Source organism: Sorex araneus, chromosome 2 (genome assembly GCF_027595985.1).
Source record: "Sorex araneus isolate mSorAra2 chromosome 2, mSorAra2.pri, whole genome shotgun sequence".
NCBI classification, from domain to species: domain Eukaryota; kingdom Metazoa; phylum Chordata; class Mammalia; order Eulipotyphla; family Soricidae; genus Sorex; species Sorex araneus.
In genome coordinates this window covers 7974880-7997970 of record NC_073303.1, presented here as the reverse complement: position 1 = coordinate 7997970, position 23091 = coordinate 7974880, and the positions used below count along the sequence as shown (strand labels likewise).

General features: G+C 41.5%; 1 protein-coding gene across 1 annotated transcript; it reads left to right on the top strand.

Annotated features, from left to right (window-relative positions):
* Window positions 1-565: 565 nt before the first annotated feature.
* On the top strand, window positions 566-15562 carry LOC129402526 (E3 ubiquitin-protein ligase TRIM38-like). The gene is made up of 6 exons (XM_055129444.1): window positions 566-982; window positions 6244-6339; window positions 7843-8073; window positions 11517-11539; window positions 11642-11754; window positions 15036-15562. Exons 1-6 carry the CDS (start codon window positions 572-574, stop codon window positions 15560-15562), a joined length of 1401 nt encoding a protein of 466 aa, XP_054985419.1. The 5' UTR covers window positions 566-571.
* The last annotated feature ends 7529 nt before the right edge of the window (window positions 15563-23091 follow it).

The following is a 23091-nucleotide window of genomic DNA, read 5'->3' as shown; positions in this document are numbered from 1 at the left end:
ATTACCATATTTGGCATATGCGTACACCAACCATATCAGGTTCTCCCATATATGCAGGAAAACTCTCAGTAGCTTGCCAGGTTCTCCGAGAGGGAGAACTAGGCTATAAGATGTAGTGCGGCCATGAAGCAGCCAGAAGCTTGGTTTTATAGTCTCTGGATGTTGGCCATTGATGGGATTACACAGCACCAGGGGCAATTTCTAGGTGTGACCGCCTACCTACTGGAGAATGGGGGATCTGGGTGGAAAAGGCCCAGTTCCAATCCAAGCAGGCTTGGAGATCTCAGCCCCAAGTCCCACACACCTGGGTTCCTCTGCCAGTTTCTTCATGCGTGAGGCTTATCCGAACGTGTGGAGAGGGGCTTTGAGCATGGCTGTGGCTGGGTTTTGAAGGTTTTCAGCTGCCGGGGCTCTGCTCTGGGCAGGAAGGGAAATCACCCCCTCCAAGGGTCCCCAGTGAAGACAGCCAGGCGTGGGGGCAACAGACTCAGTGTATTTCTGATATACTGGAAAATTCTTATTCCTTTATCTCTGCCACTTGATCCAATATTGCAGCATTTCCGGAAAAGCCATGGCCTCAGCTGCAGTTACCAAGAAGTTGAGGGAGGAAGCCACCTGCCCCATCTGCCTGGAGCTCATGACTGAGCCTGTGACCATCAACTGTGGGCACAACTACTGCCACATGTGCATAGTTTGCTTTACTGAGAGCCAAAGCTCTGAGACATCATCTGTGGGGACATTTCGCTGTCCTCAGTGTAGGAAACCTTTTAAAAGTAATAATCTTCGGCCCAACAAGCAGCTGGGAAATATCATTGAAACCATCAAGGAGACAGACCACCAAAGTTTGTGTGAGAAACATGGAGAGCAGCTCCACCTGTTCTGTGAGGATGATGGTCAGCTCATCTGCTGGTGCTGTGAGCGGACACCAGAGCACAAAGGACATGTCACTGCTCTTGTAGAAGATGCGTGCCAAGGTTACAGGGTGAGTGTGGGGGCCAGAAAGCCTCCAAAAAAAACTCATCTACAGTTGCTCTGAAGGCTGTTTTACTTATTTATTTGACAAAAATTATTTTCATTGTAGTCTATGCTTCAGATGTGCTCTGTTGCTCGCTGCAAAGGTGAGTTGTCACAGCATCCTCACTAAAAAATGCTGAATCCATCTGCCTCCATCCATCAATCAACGCCCCCCTCTAGCTCCTCAAGGCTTCCCCCTTGGTCCGACTCCATATATGGTGTGTCCTTTCCCTTACTCAGTTTTTTTAGACTGAATTTATGAGTGACATCATCTGGGTGTGTGTTTCTCTTCTGAATTATTATATGTAAAATTACACCATCCAAATTGTCACAAATGGGAATATTTTATCTTTTAACTTTTTATCTTTATAGCTGAGTAGGATCCTATTTTGTGAATATACCATATCTTCCTTATGAGCTATTTGATCATTGGGTACTTTTGTTTTTTTTCTCATCCTGGTATTTTAAATAGCAATGTATTGAATTGGTGTGGCTTTATACTTCAAGTTAGGGCTTTGTATTCTCTGGATAGATATATAGACTTAATTCTAGATCATATTGTAAGCATAGATCTTAGTTGGCCAATTAATTATTTTCAGACCCTTCATAATGATTTTCATAGGACCGAATCAGTTTTTACTCTGACCAAAATAATGCATGAATGCCTCATGTTCTACAGAAAGTCAACAATTTTGTTGTTCCTAGTGTATGTGATATCACTGTTCTCATATCATTGAGTGGTTTCTCATTGTAGATGAGTTGCATTTTTCAGTCACAAAATAAGGGATAATGAGTATTTTTTTATGCCCTTTGACAGTCTATGTTTTTTGAGAGTAATCTGTATTTTGGGACCAGAGAGAGAGTACAGAAAGAAAGGATTTTACCTTTCTAATTCTGCTTCAAATGCCAGACACCTTATATGGTTGCCCGAGTACCACCAGAAGTGATTCCTGAGCACAGAGCCAATTGAAAGCAAGTCCTGAGCACTTATGAGTTCCCTCTGTAAAAAGAGAGAGATAGAGTGAGAGAGAGAGAGAGAAAGAAGAGAGAATGAGAGAGAAATGTGTATTCACTTCTGGTATTTTGGGGGTTTTATGATATTTTTGCAAACCTTGGTTATTAACTTCTTTTTAGATATATAAGATATGAATAGTTTCCCCTCTACATATAACTTTTTGTTTTACTGATATTTTCTCTACCTTGTAAAACTTACTTTTTATTTCTATATACTCTTACATAATTTTTGCTTATTTATCTTTGTTTCCATGGCTACTGAGTCAACTCTTCAAAATTATTGCTGAAACCATGCTGCAATTTTTTTCATGTACTTTCTTTGTGTATGGTGTAAGGAACAGTCATTTCACATTTTTGTAAATGGTGTCTTGTAAATTTCATGTTTTGTAAATGGTACCAGTTTCCTCAGCATTGTTTATGGCCATACCACTCTGGCACCCGATAGTGCCAGTTTCCCCAGGAGTATGTGTCAAAGAGACTTTCCTTTCTACATTATATATGCCCGTATTATCCTTTATTACAAGTAACCAGATATGTATGGTCTTTTTTCTGGGTTTTTTATTTTATTCAATTTCTGTATGTATGTATGTATGTATGTATGTATGTATGTGTGCACACATGCACACATGGGCATGGGCATAGCCTTCAGGATCTTTTGTGAGTACTAAAAATTTAAATTGCTATTTTCTATCTTTGAAAAATGATATTGGAATTTTAATAAAGATTGTGTAATATCTTTCAATTACTTTGAGCAAGATGTCCACTTAATCAATGTTAATTTTTCTGACAGATATATAGAAACACCTTTGCATTTTTTGTGTATTTATATTCTCTTATTTCTTAGATCAGTGCATTAATAGATCATTGGCAAGTCTTTAAACTCCTTTCATATGTTTGCTCCTTGCTTTTATCTTTTTGAAATATTTGAGTTTGGGACAATAGCTGTTGATTCTCAAGGGTTACTTCAGGTTCTGCATTCAGAATTTCTCCTGGCAGTTCTCAGGGGACCCTATGGGATGCCAGATATCAAAATCAGTTGAGCCCCTACCTGCTGTAATTCCTCCAACCCCTAAAGAATTCTTTTAAAACTTCTCTCAAAAGTGGTTTCAAGGTCATAATTCCCTAAGCTCTTGCCTGTCTATGAAGCTCTCTATGGTTCCTTCTATCTGGGTGATAATCTAGCTGGATAGAGTACTCCTGGGGAAGTTTTCATTTCATTGAGTTTTTGTACTGTATATATCCATTCTCTTCTGTTTCTTCGTCACATTTGAAAACTCTGTTGAACATAATATGGGCTTTCCTATGTATGGAAGTTTCTGTTTTGATCTTACTGATTTCAATATTATATCTCTATATTTGGATTTCATCCTTTTGAGTATAATTTGCCTTGCAGTTTTCCTAGTTGAGTCTATTTTTACTGGAAACTTCACAACTTGGGATCTCAGTGCCAATATTCCTCAACTTCAGGAAATTCCAATAAATTATCTGTTTAACTCTGTTTTTTCATGAAATTTGCTTTCTTATTCCTCGGGAACACCGGTGATTCTTCTATTGCTCTTCTTGAACTCACCCTATACTTCCCTGGTATGGTTCATTTCTTTTCTACTATTTTCAACCTAGCAGTTTCCTCCTTCTCATCTCAGAGCCACTTTATCTTTTACTAGCTGTAGCTATTCTGCTGTTCATACATTTATTAAATATGTATAATTAATTACCATCCTCTTTATATCTGCCATCTCTTGTGATTGCAGTAATCTTCTCACTTCAAGTCTTTTTTTTTTCTTTTCGGATCACACCCAGCGATGCACAGGGCTTATTCCTGGCTCTACATTCAGGACCATATGGGATGCTGGGAATTGAACCCGAGTCAGCCGCTTGCAAGGCAAATGCCCTACCCGCTGTGCTATCGCTCCAGCCCCCAATCTTCTCACTTCAAGTCTTTCTGGGCTTTGCTAATTGTATTTGCTATCATTTCTTTAGCTCATTAAGCATCTTCATCATGTGTCAATAAAGTCACTGTCTGAGGATTTCCTGAGCTGGTTGGTGTTGTTTGTGCCTTCAGTGATATTGTTTTCACTAAGTGAACTTGGTGGGTGTGGAGGCTACTGGGACCCAGGTAGAAGGGAAGGTTCTGCCTCCCTTTGCATAGTAGGCCCAAGGATATAAGCAGGAGATTGGCCTCACCTGGAATGGTGGCAATGCCAATAGAAGTTCAAGAGAGGTCTCTAGTAATTTTTCTATTCTTGTTTAATTGAGCATTATTTTCATAAAAGTATATTGAGCCTTGTCATTTTATTTTTTATAACTATCTACTGAAAAAGTATGCTGTATGGTTATCTTTTGGTTGCTGGGATATTGTATGTTTCTTCACTTTCACATATTGAACAATCCTTGGAATCTAAAATCAGACTGACAAGTTATGATATCTGATGCTAACAGTGTACTGTATTGGGGCTGGAGCGATAGCACAGCGGGTAGGGCACTTGCCTTGCACACAGCCGACCCGGGTTCAAGTCCCAGCATCCCATATGGTCCCCTGAGCACCGCCAGGGGTTAATTCCTGAGTGCAGAGCCAGGAGTAACCCCTGTGCATCGCCAGGTATGACCCCAAAAGCAAAAAAAAAAAAAAAAGTGTACTGTATTGAATTGGTTTTGGTAGGGTATTGTTGAGTATTTTAGGTACATGTATAATAATATTGGTCTATAATATAATCTTTAGGTTAATCTTTGTCTCACTTTGGTATTAGGTGGTGTTGCACTCAGAGATTGTGCATGTAAGTCATTATTTCCTTGCCTGTATTGGTAGAATTTCAGACAGTATGGGCTATAATTGAATCTTTTCTAAACCTCACCGGTGAAACTTCTGGTCATGGAATATTTCTTGGAATGAAAATTTTACTTCCCTTTTTGACCTGCACCTAAAATGTTCAGGCTTGCTCCTGGCTCTGTGCATAGGCCTCACTCCTGACGGTACTGATGCACCGTATGCAGACTGAGGATCAAACCAGGTTCAGTCACTTACAAAGGAAATTGCCTCACTTCTGGCCTTCCAAACTTGTTAGAACTGCCATCTCTTTTTTTAAAAAAAGGATGTAGTACTGCCCTTGGAAAACTACCTTCAGTAAGGACCAAACAGAGAGAAGCCGCCAACCCAATTATATTCAATTACTACTATCTACCAGGATCATTCCAGAACAGTCAGGTAGAGGATCACCCTGATTGGAAAATGCTGAAGGGGCTGGAGCCATAAGACAGTCTATACAGCACTTTTCTTGCACCTATCAAACTGGGATTTGATCCCCACATGTCATATGGTTCCTGATACACTGCCAGGATTTATTCCTGATCGAAGAACTAGGAGTAACCCTGGAGCATCACCTGGTGTGACTCCAAGAGCCAAAACAACAAACAATTGACATCTGCCTGGTATCCTTTGTTGGTGAAAAAGTCCTCAAAGTGAGGAGAAAAGATAGGGACTCCTATACTCAAGACTGATGACAAGGGCACAGATAAGAAAGTTTCCTTGGCACTATGCCCAAGACATAGTTTGAGTGGAGGGAAAGATAGGCAAAGACACAAGAGTAGAATTTAGACCTTCAACCTGGATCACAGTTGAGGGTGTTAATCATGCCTCAAAAAAGTAGTAGGAGCTGAATATTTTTGTTAGATTACTGAGGACAAATGTTGACATGACAAGACCATTCAGTCTCAAAATAAAACACAGCCACCAATTTCTAAGATTAATATTATTCCCACAAGGATAGAGTGGGTTAATAGTAAATAAAGACCTAGACGGGTGGTTAACTATTTAGAAATGAATGACGGTGCATGAACTTCACTGGGAGGTTTAGATTAACATACATGCAAAGGCATGTATGAAGGCACCTGAACTTTGGTGGAATAACAGAGTGAGCACTGTCCTGCTGCCTCATTCCTTAGTCCTATATGGAATTGAGGAATATGCTATCCTCTTGAACAAGTTTCTGAACCCCATAGGAACTGTTTTCTCAACACAGAAATTGTGTTAAGCCTCTTACTAGTTTTGCAAACTGCCACGGAGATCAACTGTGTTACTGGACTTATTACTCTTTCTCTCAGCATGTAAGAGCTCACCAAATTCTCAACGTTATTCTAATTGCCTGAAAGCCTGTGATTTCTGTTGCATGTTGTGAAGAGTTATCCTACTGAATAAACTAACACCCAATTTTTCCACAGGTACAGCTCCAGAAAGTAGTCTCAAAACTGAAAGAAACAAAATTCAATTATATGCAGCTGAAGCTATACACAACTCAGAAAATAAGTAGTTGGGAGGTGAGAGTTTAAAGCTTCTTGTGTTCAAACTATATGCCATCACCTTGTCTAGTAGCAGGCATTGCTTGATGAAAGCACTATGAGGGTTTATTATTCAATAAATGGTCCAGATTATTAAAAGTAATGTAGAAAGCACCAGTCCCCTTTACTCCTTTAGTTATATTCATCTATTATATATTTACTGCAAATACTTCAACCTTGTGATAGTAATTATTTAGGATTCCCAATGTCTGAGTTGGAGAAGTAGAAATTTACAGCTGACCTGGAAAGATCCTTGACGAGATTCAAATTCTCCAACTTTGAAAGTACATACCTGTTTTGAAATCTCAACTGCACCATTTAGGTGCATTTTTCACAGTGAAGTGCCTGACACTCAGGTTTTTCAACTAAAGAAACCAACTATTTCTGGACACTTAGAGAGAGATTCATTCCGGTGAGATGCATTGAGCTCAACTTAATGACCCTCTTCATATGGAGTACTAGAATTACCACAAAAACATACAAAAGACAATTACAGAACTTAAGTCCTTAGTACAGTAATTAACCAGACTCCCTATAAATGGGAACATAATTTTTGTTTATATATTGACACAGTGTGTTAGACTAAAATATTATCACACAGATCAGTAAGTCATTTTTGCCTCTTTCATGGCGTCTTAAACCTCAATCCTTATTCTTTGTGTACAAATATCCAATATGATCTCTCAGTTGTGATATCTCAGTTACAAACTTCAATAAGAGTAAAGAAGAAACAAGAATTTTCTTGAACAGAAAGTTTATCTGAAACACAGCAATACATCTTTATATCAAAATAAAAGATCATGTTTATTATTATAACTCATTCTATTTACCTTGGCCAAGCTCTATTTTGCACTTTATTCATATTCCTTACACCACCTTCTTGGTGAAGCAGAAGAAATTTATCCAGAAAACTGTATATAATGGTGAGGACCTCTTCGACCTTTGATGGACCTCTTCTACCTTCGACTATCTGCCACCTGGGCATAACTCTGGTCTAGGAAACATAGAGAACTCTTTAGGCTACAACACACTAACTGAGGAATTCTGTGTGTGTGTATGAGCATAACATAAAGGTCACTCTTCTTATCCTTTTGAGTGGACAGCTCTGTGGAAGTTAAGTTTGTACATATGCTTATGCAGTCATTGCCTCTATGTACTTGTAAAACTCACTCATCATCAAACTCAAACTCTCTTCCTATTCTTCAAGTGTTTTTCTCCTGTTTTCTGGTATTCACTGTCTCTATGAATATAACTTTCCTCATGTAAGTAGAGTTCTGTAATATTGACCCTCTGTTTCTGACTTACTTTGCTTTGCTCACTGCCTAGAAAATTCACCCATGTTGCACATTGCACCAAATGTTCCTTTCTTATTACTACTTAATATATTTCACTTGCTTCTGTGTGACTCATATTGTGTACGGATGTACCCACTAATGAATATTTGGTCAGTATTCTATTTCTGAGTACTTTTCTTCCATATAGGAGAAAATAAAATGTGAGGAAGAAAGAATCCATTCTGAGTTTAGGAATCTTCACACATTCCTGCATGAGGAGGAGGAGTTTTATATGTGTCAACTGAAAGAAGAAAAAGAGCAGAAGCTGAATAGATTGCAGGAAAATGTAGCTCATCTGGACAACAAACTACAGGAACTCAGAAACTGCATTCTAGAACTGGACAAGAAATGTCAGGGCTCAGCACAGGACTTTATGCAGGTGAGTCTGGGCACTTGGAAGAAGCAGAGATGTCTTATTCCCATGCTAGTAGAGCAGAATGGTGAGCAATATGGAGGGTTAACAAGGCCTACTTCCTCGGTTCAGAAGCCTTCTCCCTTTAACTCATCTTGTTCAGCATGACACCCTGGAGTTCCAGCCGAGATGCACAAACTGTTGGATTTCACCTTTTTCTTATTGTATATGTACAACAGTTCTTGATTCACTGTATGTTCTTGGGTATTTGGGATGATTCTAGATCTTGGCCATTGTGATTGACATCATTAAAAAAAACACAAAAAAGCAAATATATTTTTAAATTAATATAGTTATGTGTAAAAAATACTAAGGCACGCACGCGGGGGAGGGAGTAATGTGTGTTTTTGTTGTTGTTTTGTTCGAGGACTCTCGGGGCGGCTCTCTCGCTCTCACTCTCTCTCTTGCTCTCTCTCACTCTCTCTCTCTCTCTCTCTCGCAACTCATGTTTGTTGCTCTCTAGCTGCTCTTTATGAACTGAATCAGGATGGCTCCTCCTTGTGCTCTGCTTCTGTGTGTGCCACTGTGCTCTCTTCTGTCTCTCTATCTCTGTCTGTCTCTGTAATCTCTCCTCTGGTCTCTTCTGACCTCTCTCTGTCTCTGCTTCTGTGTCTTCTCTCTCACTTCTGTCTTCTCTGCTGTTTCTTCTCCTGTGTCGTCTCCTGTGTCTTCTCCCCACTTCTGTCTTCTCCTTGCTTCTGTCTTGCCTCTGTCTTCTTCTTGCTGTCTCTTCTTCTGACTTTGGCTGGCCTATTTTGATGCCAGGGTAGCTCACAGCTTGCCCTGGGTCCATTTCATCCCTCATTGGGAACCTGCTTTTGGGGTGTTAGGAACTAAGGGCAACTGAATCGAGAAAACAGATGCACAGGAGTAAATATTATTGGAGTCAATCAACTCCCAAGTTACAAAGCATAATATCAACTGTCTTCCTGTGTCCATACAGAAAGGATATTGCTTTAAGGTAAACTAAGTTCCCTGCGGCAAAGCTAGAAGAACAAACCCAATGTTATCCTACAGTTATGCTCTTTGAATGATCCCCTAAACTGGAAGGTCTAGATTTTATGGAACTTCAGTTCTTCATTTGGGGGGGCTCCTCTAGAATTGTGCGTCCATATGCCATTTTAACTTCGAAGCAAGAAAGCACTGTGTGTATTAGAAAAGATGCCTTTATTTCTCACAAATTTCCCCCTTTGTATATTGGCTTTGGACATGGGGGTCAGTCCTCAGAAGAGCAAAATTCTCAGCTATAATTTCTTTTCTTCTTTCTTCTTTTCAGTGAAGCAAGGTAGTTTTTTGTTGAAACTTACTAGAAAGATGTAAGAGATAGCAAGAGAGTAAATGTGTTCAAAGGAAAACAGAGGCAGGCTGAGCAAGCATTGCTATGATTTCTTATATTTCTAATCCTTACCTTTCTTTTCCTCAAGGTCTCCTTTATTGTTTGGGGGCCACATCTGGAAGTACACAGGGTTTATCCTGACTCGGCAATCAGGGATCACTCCTGGAGAGCTCAGGGGACCAAATGGGGTACAGGATCTACCCCAGGTGGTGGTGTGCAAGGCAAGCACATGTATTATCCCTCCAATCCCATCAAGGACTCATTAAATTTTTTATTCCTGTTAAAATTATTCCACAATTCTCTGATATCCCTTTCAAAATATTTATTCTTTGTTTCATTTCTACTTTACTGATGGGTTCCTGTATCTAATTTTCCAGCACATTGATTTGTTCCTTGTTGTCTGTTACTCATCTGCTGGAACCTTCTAATGAACTTTTAAGTTCACTTATTTCAATATACTTCCCGCCCTGCTTAATAGTTTATCTTGCTTTACTGGAGATATTTGCTTTTGTTTCCCTTAATTCATTGAAGCTTACAATTGTTCCTTTGAGAAAATTGTCGCTGTTTACAATTTTCAACACAGAGTAAATGAGCGAAAAAGTTTCTACTTGGGAATTTTCCGGGCTTTTGTCTTCACCCAGTGATTTGGGTGGGCTCTCAATCTTCTTAATTTGTGTGTCCATACTGTGAGATTTAGGGGTGAGATTCTGATTTTTTGCTGTCTAGAATAGCAAGTCTAAGATTGACTTACGTCCACCATTTCCACAGGAAACTTGTGAGGCAAAGCTTGTGTTGCAACCAGCCTCTGCCAAGACCATGCTGTATTCAGAGGCAATGCCTCTTGCCCTTCACAATTCCAGGGCCTCACCCTGACGCTGTTACTTCAAGCACTGAGTTTAGGTACTTGTGCACACCTGGGTCAGGCTTCCTCATTTCTTGGGTAAAACCTGCTCTGAGTCTGACTGAATCCTTGATTCAACTGTACTGAGGGTGTAGGTGGGGGGATGGGAGGACCGAGAATATAGTCTTTGCTGTTTTGTGTAGTCACAGTACACAGGCAGCTGAACTGTCTGTGTAACACTCAGCCCAGAATGTTGGTGGTGCCCCATCTGCCTGGGCCGCAGCTGTACGCTCCACTACAGATATTGGCCTGAGCCCTGTCATGCTCAGATCCATCTCTCCTCTCTGCTTTGCGATGAAATTGATGCATAAACATGTGGGAGAATGTTCTACCCACAGTTTTGTTCCCCCTGGCCCTGACTGGTAAGAACGTTTCATCTCTTCTATCCTTGGGCCTCATCTCTTTAGTTCATTACTGTTCTGAAGTTTCTCACACAAAAACATGCCCAGACCATTTACTGTTTGCTGCTATGCACTTTCACTGTGAATCACACATCCAATCTTTTTGTCAAGTGTGTGTTTTATTAAATTTTGCATTTTTCTGATTCACAGGACACCTTTCTCCTCCATCTTGTCTTATCTGTTGCCTGGAGGTTTCATTAGTTCTATAACAGAACTGGAGTTTATATCATAGTTTACGATTATATTATGACTGTTCCACCATTATGTAGTATCTTTGTTATCAACACTTATGCATCTCAGCCACATCGATTCTGCATGGATTCACAACTCTGACCCTTTATGATAACCAGTGTCCAATATGGACTCAATCTAAAGAAATCACATCATTGAAAGCAAACGGTACCCTGGGCATCCTTAAGATCCCTTTGTCAAATGCCATAGGTTGAAGCATTTTCAGACATCAGTGTTCCCCACAGCTTCCTGTAAGGAAGACAGGTGACTGAGAGGTTGATAAAGAAGCAGTAATGTGCATCGCCAAGGGACTTAGGTGGAAATCATCCTACTTGAAATCCATTCAGTGTCTATCGATAGGGCCTCAGTGGTGCTTCACAGGGATAAATTTACACTGTGCCTGAAACCTTGCTTCTATTCCCACTCTTTTGGTCCCTAACCTTACATTTCTGAAATATTATTTATAGAAAACTTCCCCACATGCCATTCTTCATGAAGTTCAGATATTCCTACACTCACCTTTGCTTTTGTTTCTCTACAGGGCATAAAAGACACCTTGAGCAGGTGAGTGCCCCATATCATCAGTGTGGGCAGGGCAGGGGCATGGGCATAGAGACATGGATGGAAGGAGCCACTGAAGGAATCTCTGTTCTCCACTTATTCTAGGAACTCAGCTGTCAATGTGGAAACACTAGAAGATGTTTCTTTGGAGTTGCATACAGTGTGCAATGTCTCTGAGCGTTATATTAGGAGCAGAAAAATGTTAATGCACTATCAAGGTATGTTGATTTACGAATCCCTTGTTAATATTTTTCTTAACTCTCAGTGTAATACTAGAAAGGTAGGTGACTATTATGGAGTGGAGTGCAAGTGATGTAAGGACCTTGACCCAGTAACACATTTACTAATCCCAAGGCTGATTTCTCTTTCTATAACTCTCTTTAAAGTGTTTTCCATGTTTCTCTAATCTCTTATAAAAAAAAAAACAAAAGTTATGGAAAGAGAAAGATTTTTAAAAATTGAGGACTCATCTAAGGACAAGAGAGACAAGTCACTGGGCTGAGAGCATGCCTAGTGTTCAGAATGTCCCAGTAGTGCCAACACTGAACGGAAGACAGCCTGGCATCCTGGGGTCTTGCCATGATCAGCTGGTCCAGTTGGCCTGGAGTGACTGGGCCCCCAGCACATGCTTGAAGTCCCTCCCCAAAATTCTACCTCAGCACTGTGTGCACTTTCACATGTATGATTTTATTGTTATTCAGTTTTACAAATGTTCATATTATGATTGAAAACTCTGCTCTTTCTGAATATATAATAATTTAAATTTATCTCTCAATGATTTATCTTTAAGTCCATTGTCTTAGGGTAAAGAGATAGTGTATGGTACAATTTATTCATTTTTTTAAAAAGTTATATGTATTCATTTGAGTTTTTAAAAAATAAATTATGAAGTGACATCTGACTGTCCCTTTAGCTTCTTCCTAACTTTATGTTCAAAGATCTCTCTGGTAGTGCTCAGTGAACCGTTTGTGGTACAGGGAATCAAACCCGAGACAGCCCACTCACTTTTTTTTTAATTTTATTGAATCACTGTGATATAGTTACAAGCTTTCATGTTTGGGTTACAATCTTGTAATGATCAAACACCCATCCCTCCACCAGTACACATTCCTTACCACTGATATCCCGGGTATACCCCCCCCTTTCCCACACTCCCTCTGCCTCCATGGCAGAAAATATTCCCCATACTCTCTCTCCATTTTGGGGCATTATGGCTTGCAACACAGACACTGGGAGATCATCGTGTTTGGTCCATTACCTACTTTCGGCATGCATCTCCCAGCCCAACTCGTTCCTCCAGCCATCATTTTCTTAGTGATCCCTTCTCTATTCCATCTGCCTTCTCCCCTCCGCTCATGAATCAGTCTTCCAGCAATGGGGAAAGCCTCCTGGCCCTTGGATCTACTGTCCTTGGGTGTCAGCCTCATGTGATGTTATTCTATACTCCACAAATGAGTGCAGTCCTTCTATGTCTGTCCCTCTTTTTCTGACTCATTTCACTTAGCGTGATACTCTCCATGTCTATCCACTTATAAGCAAATGTCATGACTTCATCTCTCTTAACAGACAGCCCACTTTCAGGCAAGCATCTTCCTCACTATTGTGTCTCTTTGGCAATATTTTTTTTAACTTTCTTCACATTGAAACTTTGGATTTTTCCCAAGTTTTGGTAATATCAACTGAAATATAACTTATTTGTGAGTCAGACTCATGATAAGAAGTGGCTGGAGAGATTTAATTAAGGGATTCTTTATAAAAATGAGAAGTAGGGTAGAGAAAAAGGAAGGCAGGAATGGGTAGACAACTATCATTGACCTGGGCCTCAAGTGGCAGGTAGAGGGAGTTTTGGGGGCGGGGGGAGAGTGTGAGGGGTAGAGGAATGCAGAGCCTGCCAGTCACATGGGAGGGCCATGTGTCCTTCACACTGCTGATCAGTTGCTTTGTGCCCCAGGGCCTTCTCCTCTGCTTCCTGTTAGTTGAAATAAGCAGAGAGAGATAGGGAGAGTCCGGGTGATGTGTCCACAGAGGTCAGTCTTCCAGGGAGAGAGCCAGATGGGAAAAGTGGGGAAAGACAAGCAGGGATTTGAGGAACACTGAGACTATCCAGCACAGGAAGTATTTCTGCAGAGAGGATTGAAGTTACTGGGAAATCAGTCCAACTCCTTATACTACTTAACTGGTATTCCAGTGAGTGGTTGACTCTTTCTGAGTAGTTACTAAATGGTTAACATTCTTTGGGCCTGAGCAATAGTACAGGGAGTAGGACATTTACCTAGCATAGAGTTTGATCCCCAGCATCCCATATAGTCCCCTTAGCACCACCAGGAGTTAATTCCTGAGTGCAGAGCCAGGAGAACCCTCTGAGCATTGCTGATGTGGGCCCCCAGAAACAAAAAACAAAACATTCTATTAATACATTTAATTTTGAAAATTTTATTACACATTCAGGATCCCACTTATGTTTATTACCTATTTGCTTGTTTTATTCAACTATGATAAGGTAGTTTTCATGTATATTGGCCCTAGTTCTTTCACATTTTACTAATTTCTATAGAGTACTATGATATAATATAAGAAATTAGAGCTCATGCTAAAAATCCATGGGACTAGCATGTATTTGTGACCTAATAAAATTGTAGGTCTTTAATCACATTCTATGATATTAGTTGTCTTTTTTCCCTTCTGATACATGTTTCACATTTGTTAGTTGGAGAAGGAATAGTTTTACTTCTGCCTCAATATTCTATGATTTCTCATAGAGAAAAATGAGCTTTGGAAACAACAGAAACCATGTAAATTCTGGTTAGTTCTAGAAGATAGAAATTTCTAGATTCTCAGATATTTCCCAACAATCAGATATTTTAATAAATATTATTTCTTAGTTCACTCAGTCTTTCCCAACAGTCTCTGTAACATACATAGAGATTGCTATTTTAGAGACTCAAAATGACTCATGAATAATAAGAACAGAACTTAGACTTTGAATATAGACTACCTTTATTATTTAAAAGACTCTAAGTACCAAAACATGTCAGGAGGGATGCTGACAATGGTGGTGAGTTTGCAGTTAGAACACTGAGTGTCTGAAACCCTATTATCAATAGTTGGGTAAACTGCAGAGCATCCTGTCATATGCCCTCTCCCGCCCCCCAGCAAGCTATATGAGTGATCCCTGAGTGCAGAGCCAGGAGTAAGCACTGAACATTGCTGGCTGTGGCCCCCAAACAAAAATTAAAAAATTAAAGCAAGTTTTATTTTGAGCTGGAACTATATTACAACAGGTAGGATGCCTGCCTGGCACACCACCAAATCCCCATATAGTACAGCCCCAGGAGTGATTTCTGAGCACAGGGACAGTACTATGCCCTGAGCACTGCCTGGCATGCACCCTACATTCACACACACACACACACACACACACACACACACACACACACACACCCCACCTCCAAATTAGAAAATTGAAAGGAAAGGGGTCTTTTTCTTTTCTTTTTCCCAGTCAATGTGACTCTGGATCCAGATACTGCTCATCGAGAATTAAGTCTGTTAGATAATCAGAGAAGAGTGCTTAATGCTGGAGAACATTTCTCTACAATTTTTCTGAGACCTCAAACTGCTGGAGGATTCCGTGTCTTACCCTGTGTCCTGGGCCGTGAGCGCTTCACCTCAGGAAGACATTACTTTGAAGTGGAGGTGCGACAAGGAACTGAGTGGGGTGTAGGAGTTTGTCTGGAAGATGTGCCAAGGGACACATCGATGCCTGGGTCTGGATTCTGGATTATCAAACTGAGAAATAACAAGACGGGTTTAGCTCTAACTTCTCATGCCACTCCCTTTACACTGACGAACCAGCCTGAAGTAGTAGGGATTATGCTAGACTATGAGGCTGGGCTTGTGTCCTTCTACAATGCCACTACTGGTTCCCACATCTACACCTTCCCAAAGGCTTCTTTCTCTCAGGCTCTCAGACCTTATTTCCAGGTTCGAGCATTTTCTTCTTTGTTCCTGATTTCCTCAAATGAGTAAGAAAAAAAAAGAAAAGTGTCATTTTAGTTAAACTTGTCTGGGCAGTAGTTGGTAAATCTAGTTGGGAACAGAAATTGGACCTAATTTCTTCCTGGCTGTTCCTCATACCTAAAATATTACCGTAAACATTTGTAATGCATAAAACTACATTCAAAGAGACTCACAAATGAATCTCGGAACTGAGCAGCTCGCTGCGGAGATGCCTCCAGACTGTGCAACAGGCCACTTTTGCTGGGCTAACCCAGACGGGAGCAGGTGCTGTCCCGCCACCTGCCCCCTAGGAATCCTGGTGGCCGCCACCTTCCAGAACCCAGTGAGAAGCCCAGACATGGGAGAGCAGTAACATCAAATGCCAGGCCTCACGGGACAGGGGAGGAGCTGGTCCCCCCCCACACCCTGATGGGCCCCTGAGATGATGTCCACATGCTACCCCCGGCTACTTATTAAGCTTCTCAATGGCCATGATCCAGAGACACACAAACGAATCTCAGAACCGAGCAGCTCACTGCAGAGATCTCTCCAGAACCTAATTATTAAAATTTTAGAATTCCAGGAGTGTGCAGCCACGAGACATCTTATGCAATTCATAACAAGCAATACAAAGCAAATTGTCTACCATTGCCTTTTCGGCAGATTCGAGTGGTGGTGGGAAAATTCCAAATAATGGTGGGACTGGTGTCAAAATATTGAATGTAGTCAAAGTAGAGAATATTGTGGAAATTGTCTGCCATAGAGGCAGAGAAGAGTTCGAATGGGGTAGGGGGGAATACTGGGGATTTTCGTGGTGAAGAATGTGCACTGGTGGAGGGGTGGGTATTTGATCATTGTATGACCAAAACTCAAACATGAAAGCTTTGTACCTATATCTCATGGTGATTCTATAAAAATAAATAAATAAATAAATAAATAAACAAACTGTTTCAAGTAATGTCTATTCAGACTGTAACACAAAAGAAAATGAGTCGAGATCTTGCCTGCCGCTGCCATTTGCCCGCCGACCTCGCCTTCGCTGAGGCCACTGCACCGGTGCACACTTTCACAGGCCGGCTTTCAGCCTCCACACATCCCTTCTAATGAGTGCCACGGTCGTGGCCAGCTGTCCAGGAGCGGCTGGGCAAGGTCCTGTCCTCAGCGTCCTTTTGCTGGCACTGCTGGCGGGCCCTGCTGTGGGCCTGAAGGACCCAAACAAAATATTACTTCCGGATGTTAAAACTCTTACTCTCCACTAGGATCGCTCTGCCACCTCTTGTCACTGGATCCGATCCCACAGTTGAATTTATCAAACACTCCTGAAATTTATATGGGACAACAAGCCCCCACGAATATCTAAAGAAATTCTAGGGGGAAAAAAAAGATGGGAAGCATCACCTTTCCCAACTTCAAACTGTACTAATTAGTGGTAATAATTAAAACGTTATGGTATTAAAACAAAAACAGACCTGCATACCAGTGAAATAGGGTTGAACATCCTTACGCATACCCTCAAATATATGAGCATATAATCTTTGACAAGGGAGCAAGAGATGCAAAGTAGAGCAAGGAACATCTCTTCATCAAATGGTGCTGGCATAACTGGACAGCTACATGCAAAAAAATGGACTCAGACCTCTACCTAACACTATGCACAAAAGTCAGATCAAAATGGATTAAAGACCTCAACATCAGACCAGAATCCATAAGGTACATTAAAAAAAAAAAAGGTGGGCAAAACAAAACCCTCCACAACATTCAAGTTAAAATATCTTCAAGGACAAAACGCTATTGACCAAACAAGTGGAAACAGAGATAAACAAATGGATATTAACTGCTTGAACTCTGCAAGAAGAAAACATCCAATCCCATCAGAAAATGGGGCGATGAAATGAACAGAAACTTTCTCAAAGAAAAAGTCTCAATGGCCAAAAGACACATGAATAAATGCCCTTCATCACTGATCATCAGGGAGATGCAGACCAAAACTACTATGAGATATCATCTCACACCACAGAGACTGGCATATATCCAAAAGAACAAAAACAACCGGTGTCGGTGTGGATGCGGGAAGAAAGGCACTCTCCTTCACTGCTGGTGAATGACGACTAGTTCAGCCTTTTTGGGAAACAATATTGAAGTTTCTCAAAAAACTAGAAATTGAGCTCCCATTTGACTCAGCAATACCACTTATGAAAATATATCTCAGAGATGCAAAAAAGTACAACAGAAATAACATATGCATTTGTATGTTTATTGCAGCACTATTTACAAGAGCTAGAATCTGGGAAAAAAACGAGTGCTCGAGAACAGACAACTGGTTAAAGAAACTTTAATAAATCTACACAATGAAATACTACGCAGTTGTTAGAAAACAATGAAGTCATGAAATTTGCACGTAAGTGGATCAACATGGAGAATATCATGCTAAGTGAAATGAGTCATAAAGAGAGGGACAGACATAAAAGGACTGCACTCATTTTTGCAATATAAAGTAACATAATAGGAGACTAACACCTAATGACAGTTAAAATAAGGGCCAGAAGGACTGCCCCATGGCGTGATAGCCCAATCTCATGCACTGGGGTAAAGTAGCTAAGATGGAGAGAGGACCACTAAATAAATGATGGTTGGAGGGATTGTTCGGCATAGTAGGTGTATGTTGAAAGTAGACTATGGACCAAACATGATGGCTGCTTGTTACCTGTACTGAAAACCATTATCATCATCATCATCTTCCCGTTGACTGTCAAATTTCTCAAGCCATCTCAGTAACATCTCCATTCGTCCTAGCCCTGAGATTCTAGAAGCCTCTCCTTACTTATCATTTCCGATGGTGCCGCTTAAGGGCTCTTTCAGGGTCATGGGAATGAGACCTATCATTGTTACTGTTTTTGGCATATGAATATGCCATGGGAAGCTTTCGAGGCTTTCCCATGTGGGCAGGAAACTCTCTGTAGCTTGTTAGGCTCTCCCAGAGGGAGAACTAGGCTATAAGATGTCGCGTGGCCACTGCGTGCATGCGGGAGCTTGGTTTTCTAGTCTCTGGATGTTGGCTGTTGATGAGATTACAGGGCACCAGTGCCTGGGTGTGACCGCCTAGCTACTGGAAAATGGGAAATCTGGACAGAAGAGGCCCAGTCTGGATCCAAGCAGACTTGGAGGTCTCAGCCCTGGGGCCCACACACCTGGGTTCCTCTGCCGGTTCCTTCATGTGTGAGGCTCGTCCAGACGTGTGGAGAGGGGCCTTGAGCATGGCTGTGGCTAGGTTCTTGAGGTCTTCCACCACGGGAACTCTGATCGGGGCGGGGAGGGAAACTAAAGCCCATCCCCTCCGAGGAGCCCCAGGGAAGACAGCCAGGCACAGGGGCAAGAGACTCTCTGCGTCTCTTTCTTCCGGGAGCTTGGTTTTATAGTCTCTGGATGAAAACCATAACACCCAAAAAGATAGAGACTGTAAGAGGGATTGTGCCTGCCACAGAGGCAGGAGGAGGGAAGGGTGGGGGGGGGGGGGGTGTGAGGAATACTGGGACTATTGGCGTTGGAGAATGGGAACTGGTTGAGGGATGGGTACTTGAACATTGTTTGACTGAAACGCAATCATGAAAGCCTGTAAGTCTGTAAATGTGTATCACCATAATTCATAAAAGTTAAAAAAAAAATTCACTGTCATCCTATTGTTCATCAATTTACTCAAGCGGGCGTCAATAATGTCTCATTTTGTCCCAGCCCTGAGATTTTAGCAGCCTCTCCATATTCATCATTCCCAACACTGCTGTATTGGAGGTTCTTTCAGGCCGTATTATTACTGTTTTTGGCACATTGAATATGCCACGGGAAGCTTGCCAGGCTCTGCTGTGTGGCAAAATAATTAATTAATTGATTTTTTTAAAAAAGAAAATGAGCCTGCACTATTGTGGAATAAAGTAAGATACTGTTACTGCATTGCATGTTTTGCAGACTGTCTCCTCTCCTTCCCTCTCCATGATTTCAGATCTTTAAGTTCCAAGACAACCTGACAGGCCAGTGAGCAGGATGACAGGAGCTCAGGAGACTCAGGGTCTCTCTGCTTGTTTGGTTCCATATGAACTCAGTGGGAGGGAATAAGGAAAGCTGCGACTATATCAGGAAAAGCATGAAAAGGGTCATCAAGGGTCACGAAAAGGGTTACCTTATACATGGTCATGAAGGTTTGATGCCCAGCATCCCATATTGCCCACTAAACACCAACAGGAGTGATCTCCTGGGCACTGCTGCCTGTGACCCAAAATGCAAAAAAATAAATAAATAAAATAAATTAACCAAACCAATAAGTGACCTTGCAGGCAAGACTGCTACTTGGAGTGCTCCAGTTCGCCATCTGGTGGCGTTTCTCCCGTACAGCTCTTTCTCCAAACATCACTAAGTCTCATGGTCACTCAATATATGTATATTTTTAAAGCTAAGATGTTAAATAAAGCTCTGGATGTTATAAGCCAAAAATTAAATTAAATTAAACTCCTAGAAACAATAAATTTGTAAAATATCAGGTTACAAAATTAATATATAAAAAGACATGGCTTTCCTATATACAAATAATGAATCAGAAGAAAGATAATTAAAAAACAATCCTGTCCACAACTGTTCCTCAGAAAATCAAGTCCCTCAGAATCACCTAAACTACAGAGCTGAAAGATTTATGCAAAGAAACCTACAAAACACTTCTTCAAAAATATAATATGACATGAGAAAATAGAGACACTTCCTCTGCTCATGGATTGGGAGGATTAGCATCACCAAAATGGCAATACTCCCCAAAGCATTGTACATATTTTATGCATTCTGGACTTATAGGATACCCAGGGAATTTTCAAAGAAAACAGTCCTGAAATTCATGTGGAAAAATTAACCTCATGAATAGGTAAAGCAAGTTATGGGAAAAAGAAGAAGGGAGGCATCACCATCCCCAATTTCAAAATATATTACAAAGAGGTAGTAATTATAACAGCATGGTATTGGAATAACTACAGGCCTTCAGATTAATGGAATTAAGTTGAATATCCTGATACATACCTCACATATATGGTCATTTGATCTTTGATAAAGGACTGAGAAATATTAAGTGGAGCAAGGAAAGCCTCTTCAACAAGTCATGCTGGGAAAACTCAGCAGCTACATGAGAAAAAATATGATAGACCTTGTTGTGGGGCTGGAGCGATAGCACAGAGGGTAGTGCATTTGCCTTGCACACAGCCGAACTGGGTTCGATTCCTCTGCCCCTCTCGGAGAGCTCAGCAAGCTACTGAGAGTATCTCACCCGCACGGCAGAGCCTGGTAAGCTACCCGTTGAGTATTTGATATGCCAAAAACAGTAACAACAAGTGTCACAATGGAGACGTTACTGGTGCCCACTCGAGCAAATCGATGAGCAACAGGATGACAATGACAGTGACAGTGACAGACCTTGTTTTAACACCATGTACAAAAGTCAAATCAAAAAGAATTGAAGACCTCAATATTGGACCTGAATCCATAAGGCACATGGAGGAAAACAGAGGCAGAACTCTCCATGACACTGAAGCTAAAGACATTTTAAAGGATGAAACACCATTTGTAGGATAACATTGGGTTTGTCCTTTTAGCCTTGCCACAGGGAACTTAAGTTTACCTTCAAGCAATGTCCTTTCTGTATGGACACAGGAAGATAGTTAATATTATGCTTTGTAACTTGGGAGCTGATTGACTCCAATACTATTTACTCCTGGGCATCTGCTTTCTCAACTCAGTTGCCCTTAGTTCCTAACACCACAGAAGCAGGGTCACGACGAGGGATGGAATGGACCCAGGGCAAGCTGTGAGCTACCCTGGCATCGAAATGGGCCAGGCCAAAGAGCCACAATACTCAACTATAAATTGAGAACAGGGTCATAGACAAATGCTGTCATGATCCAAAAGTAATGACGAGATTGGGACCTGACTAGGGTTAGAAAGACTAACCTGACCTGAGGACTGTGGTCTGGAATATATGAGATGTCCTCAGGAAGAACCAAACTTTAAGTATATCTCTTACTGTGCTCATACAGAATGACATTGCTAGAAATATTTGAAGTATATTTACTACAACGATTTAAGTGGATTACTCTCCATCCCTCTCAGAGACCCAGGCAGCTACCGAGAGTATCTTGCCCACACGGCAGAGCCTGGCAAGCTACCCATGGCGTATTTGATATGCCAAAAACAGTAACAACAAGTCTCAAGATGGAGACATTACTGGTGCCCACTCGAGCAAATCGATGAGCAACGGGATGACTGTAACAGTGATTTAAGTGGATTACTAGCTGAAGGGGCTGGAGCGATAGTACAGCGGTTGGGCGTTTGCCTTTCATGCGGCCGACCCAAGTTCGATTCCTCCACCCCTCTCAGAGAGACTGGCAAGGTACCGAGCGTATGGAGCCTGTGCAGCAGAGCCTGGCAAGCTACCCGTGCATATTGGATAGGCCAAAAACAAAAAGTCTCTCAATGAGAGACGTTACTGGTGCCTGCTCAAACAAATCGATGAGCAACAGGATGACTAGCTGAAGAAGAAAGAAAGCGATACACCCTTGTTTGGATCCCACCCTTGAGCAGATCTCCTAGTAATCTGGAGTAATCTCCTTAGATGAGATTTTTGTTAATCTCCTGGAGGAATGGTCTTACCCCTCTTTGTTGATTTATTAATGATCAACCCACCTTTGTGTCACCACCCTACGTGATTGCTATATAAACTAAAACTGTAAGAGAAGTAGAAGAGAGAGGCAAGCCAGAAGCAAGGAGAAGACACAGGAGCAGGGAGAAGACACAGGAGAAGAAACAGCAGAGAAGACAGAAGCGAGAGAGAAGACACAGAAGCAGAGACAGAGAGAGAGGTCAGAAGAGACCAGAGGAGAGACTACAGAAACAGAGACAGAGATAGAGAGACAGACAGAAGAGAGCACAGCGGCACACACAGAAGCAGAGCACAAGGAGGAGTCATCCTGATCCAGTCCATACAGAGCAGCTCGAGAGCACCAAACACAAGCCGTGAGAGAGAGAGAGAGAGAGAGAGAGAGAGAGCGCTGCCCCGAGAGCCCTCGAACACAACACACACATCACTTCACCCCCTCCCGCTCGAGAGCACTTTTATTTTTTACAACCAAGCATGTGGAAACAAAGATAAATCAATTAAAGTAAGAAGCTTCTGCACTTCAGAGGTACCTGTGACCAGAATACGGGGACAGCACATGGAATATAAAAATATTAGGGGTTAATATCTAAGATAGGCACTGACTGGTAGAACTTTATAAGAAAAAAACATGCAAACCCATGTCTTGCATGCTGACAACACAGGTTTTTGTTTATTTTTCAAAGGCCTTACTCTGGTAGGGATCAGGGAATCATATGGGATGATGGGATCGAACCTTGGTTGACCTTGTGCAAGGCAAGCGCCCTACCACTGTACTACTGTCCTGGTCCCCTAACCCAAATTTGGTGTCCAGCACACCATATAATCCCCTGAGCCCACCAGGAGTGATCCCTGAGTACAGAGCCAGATAGACAAAGAA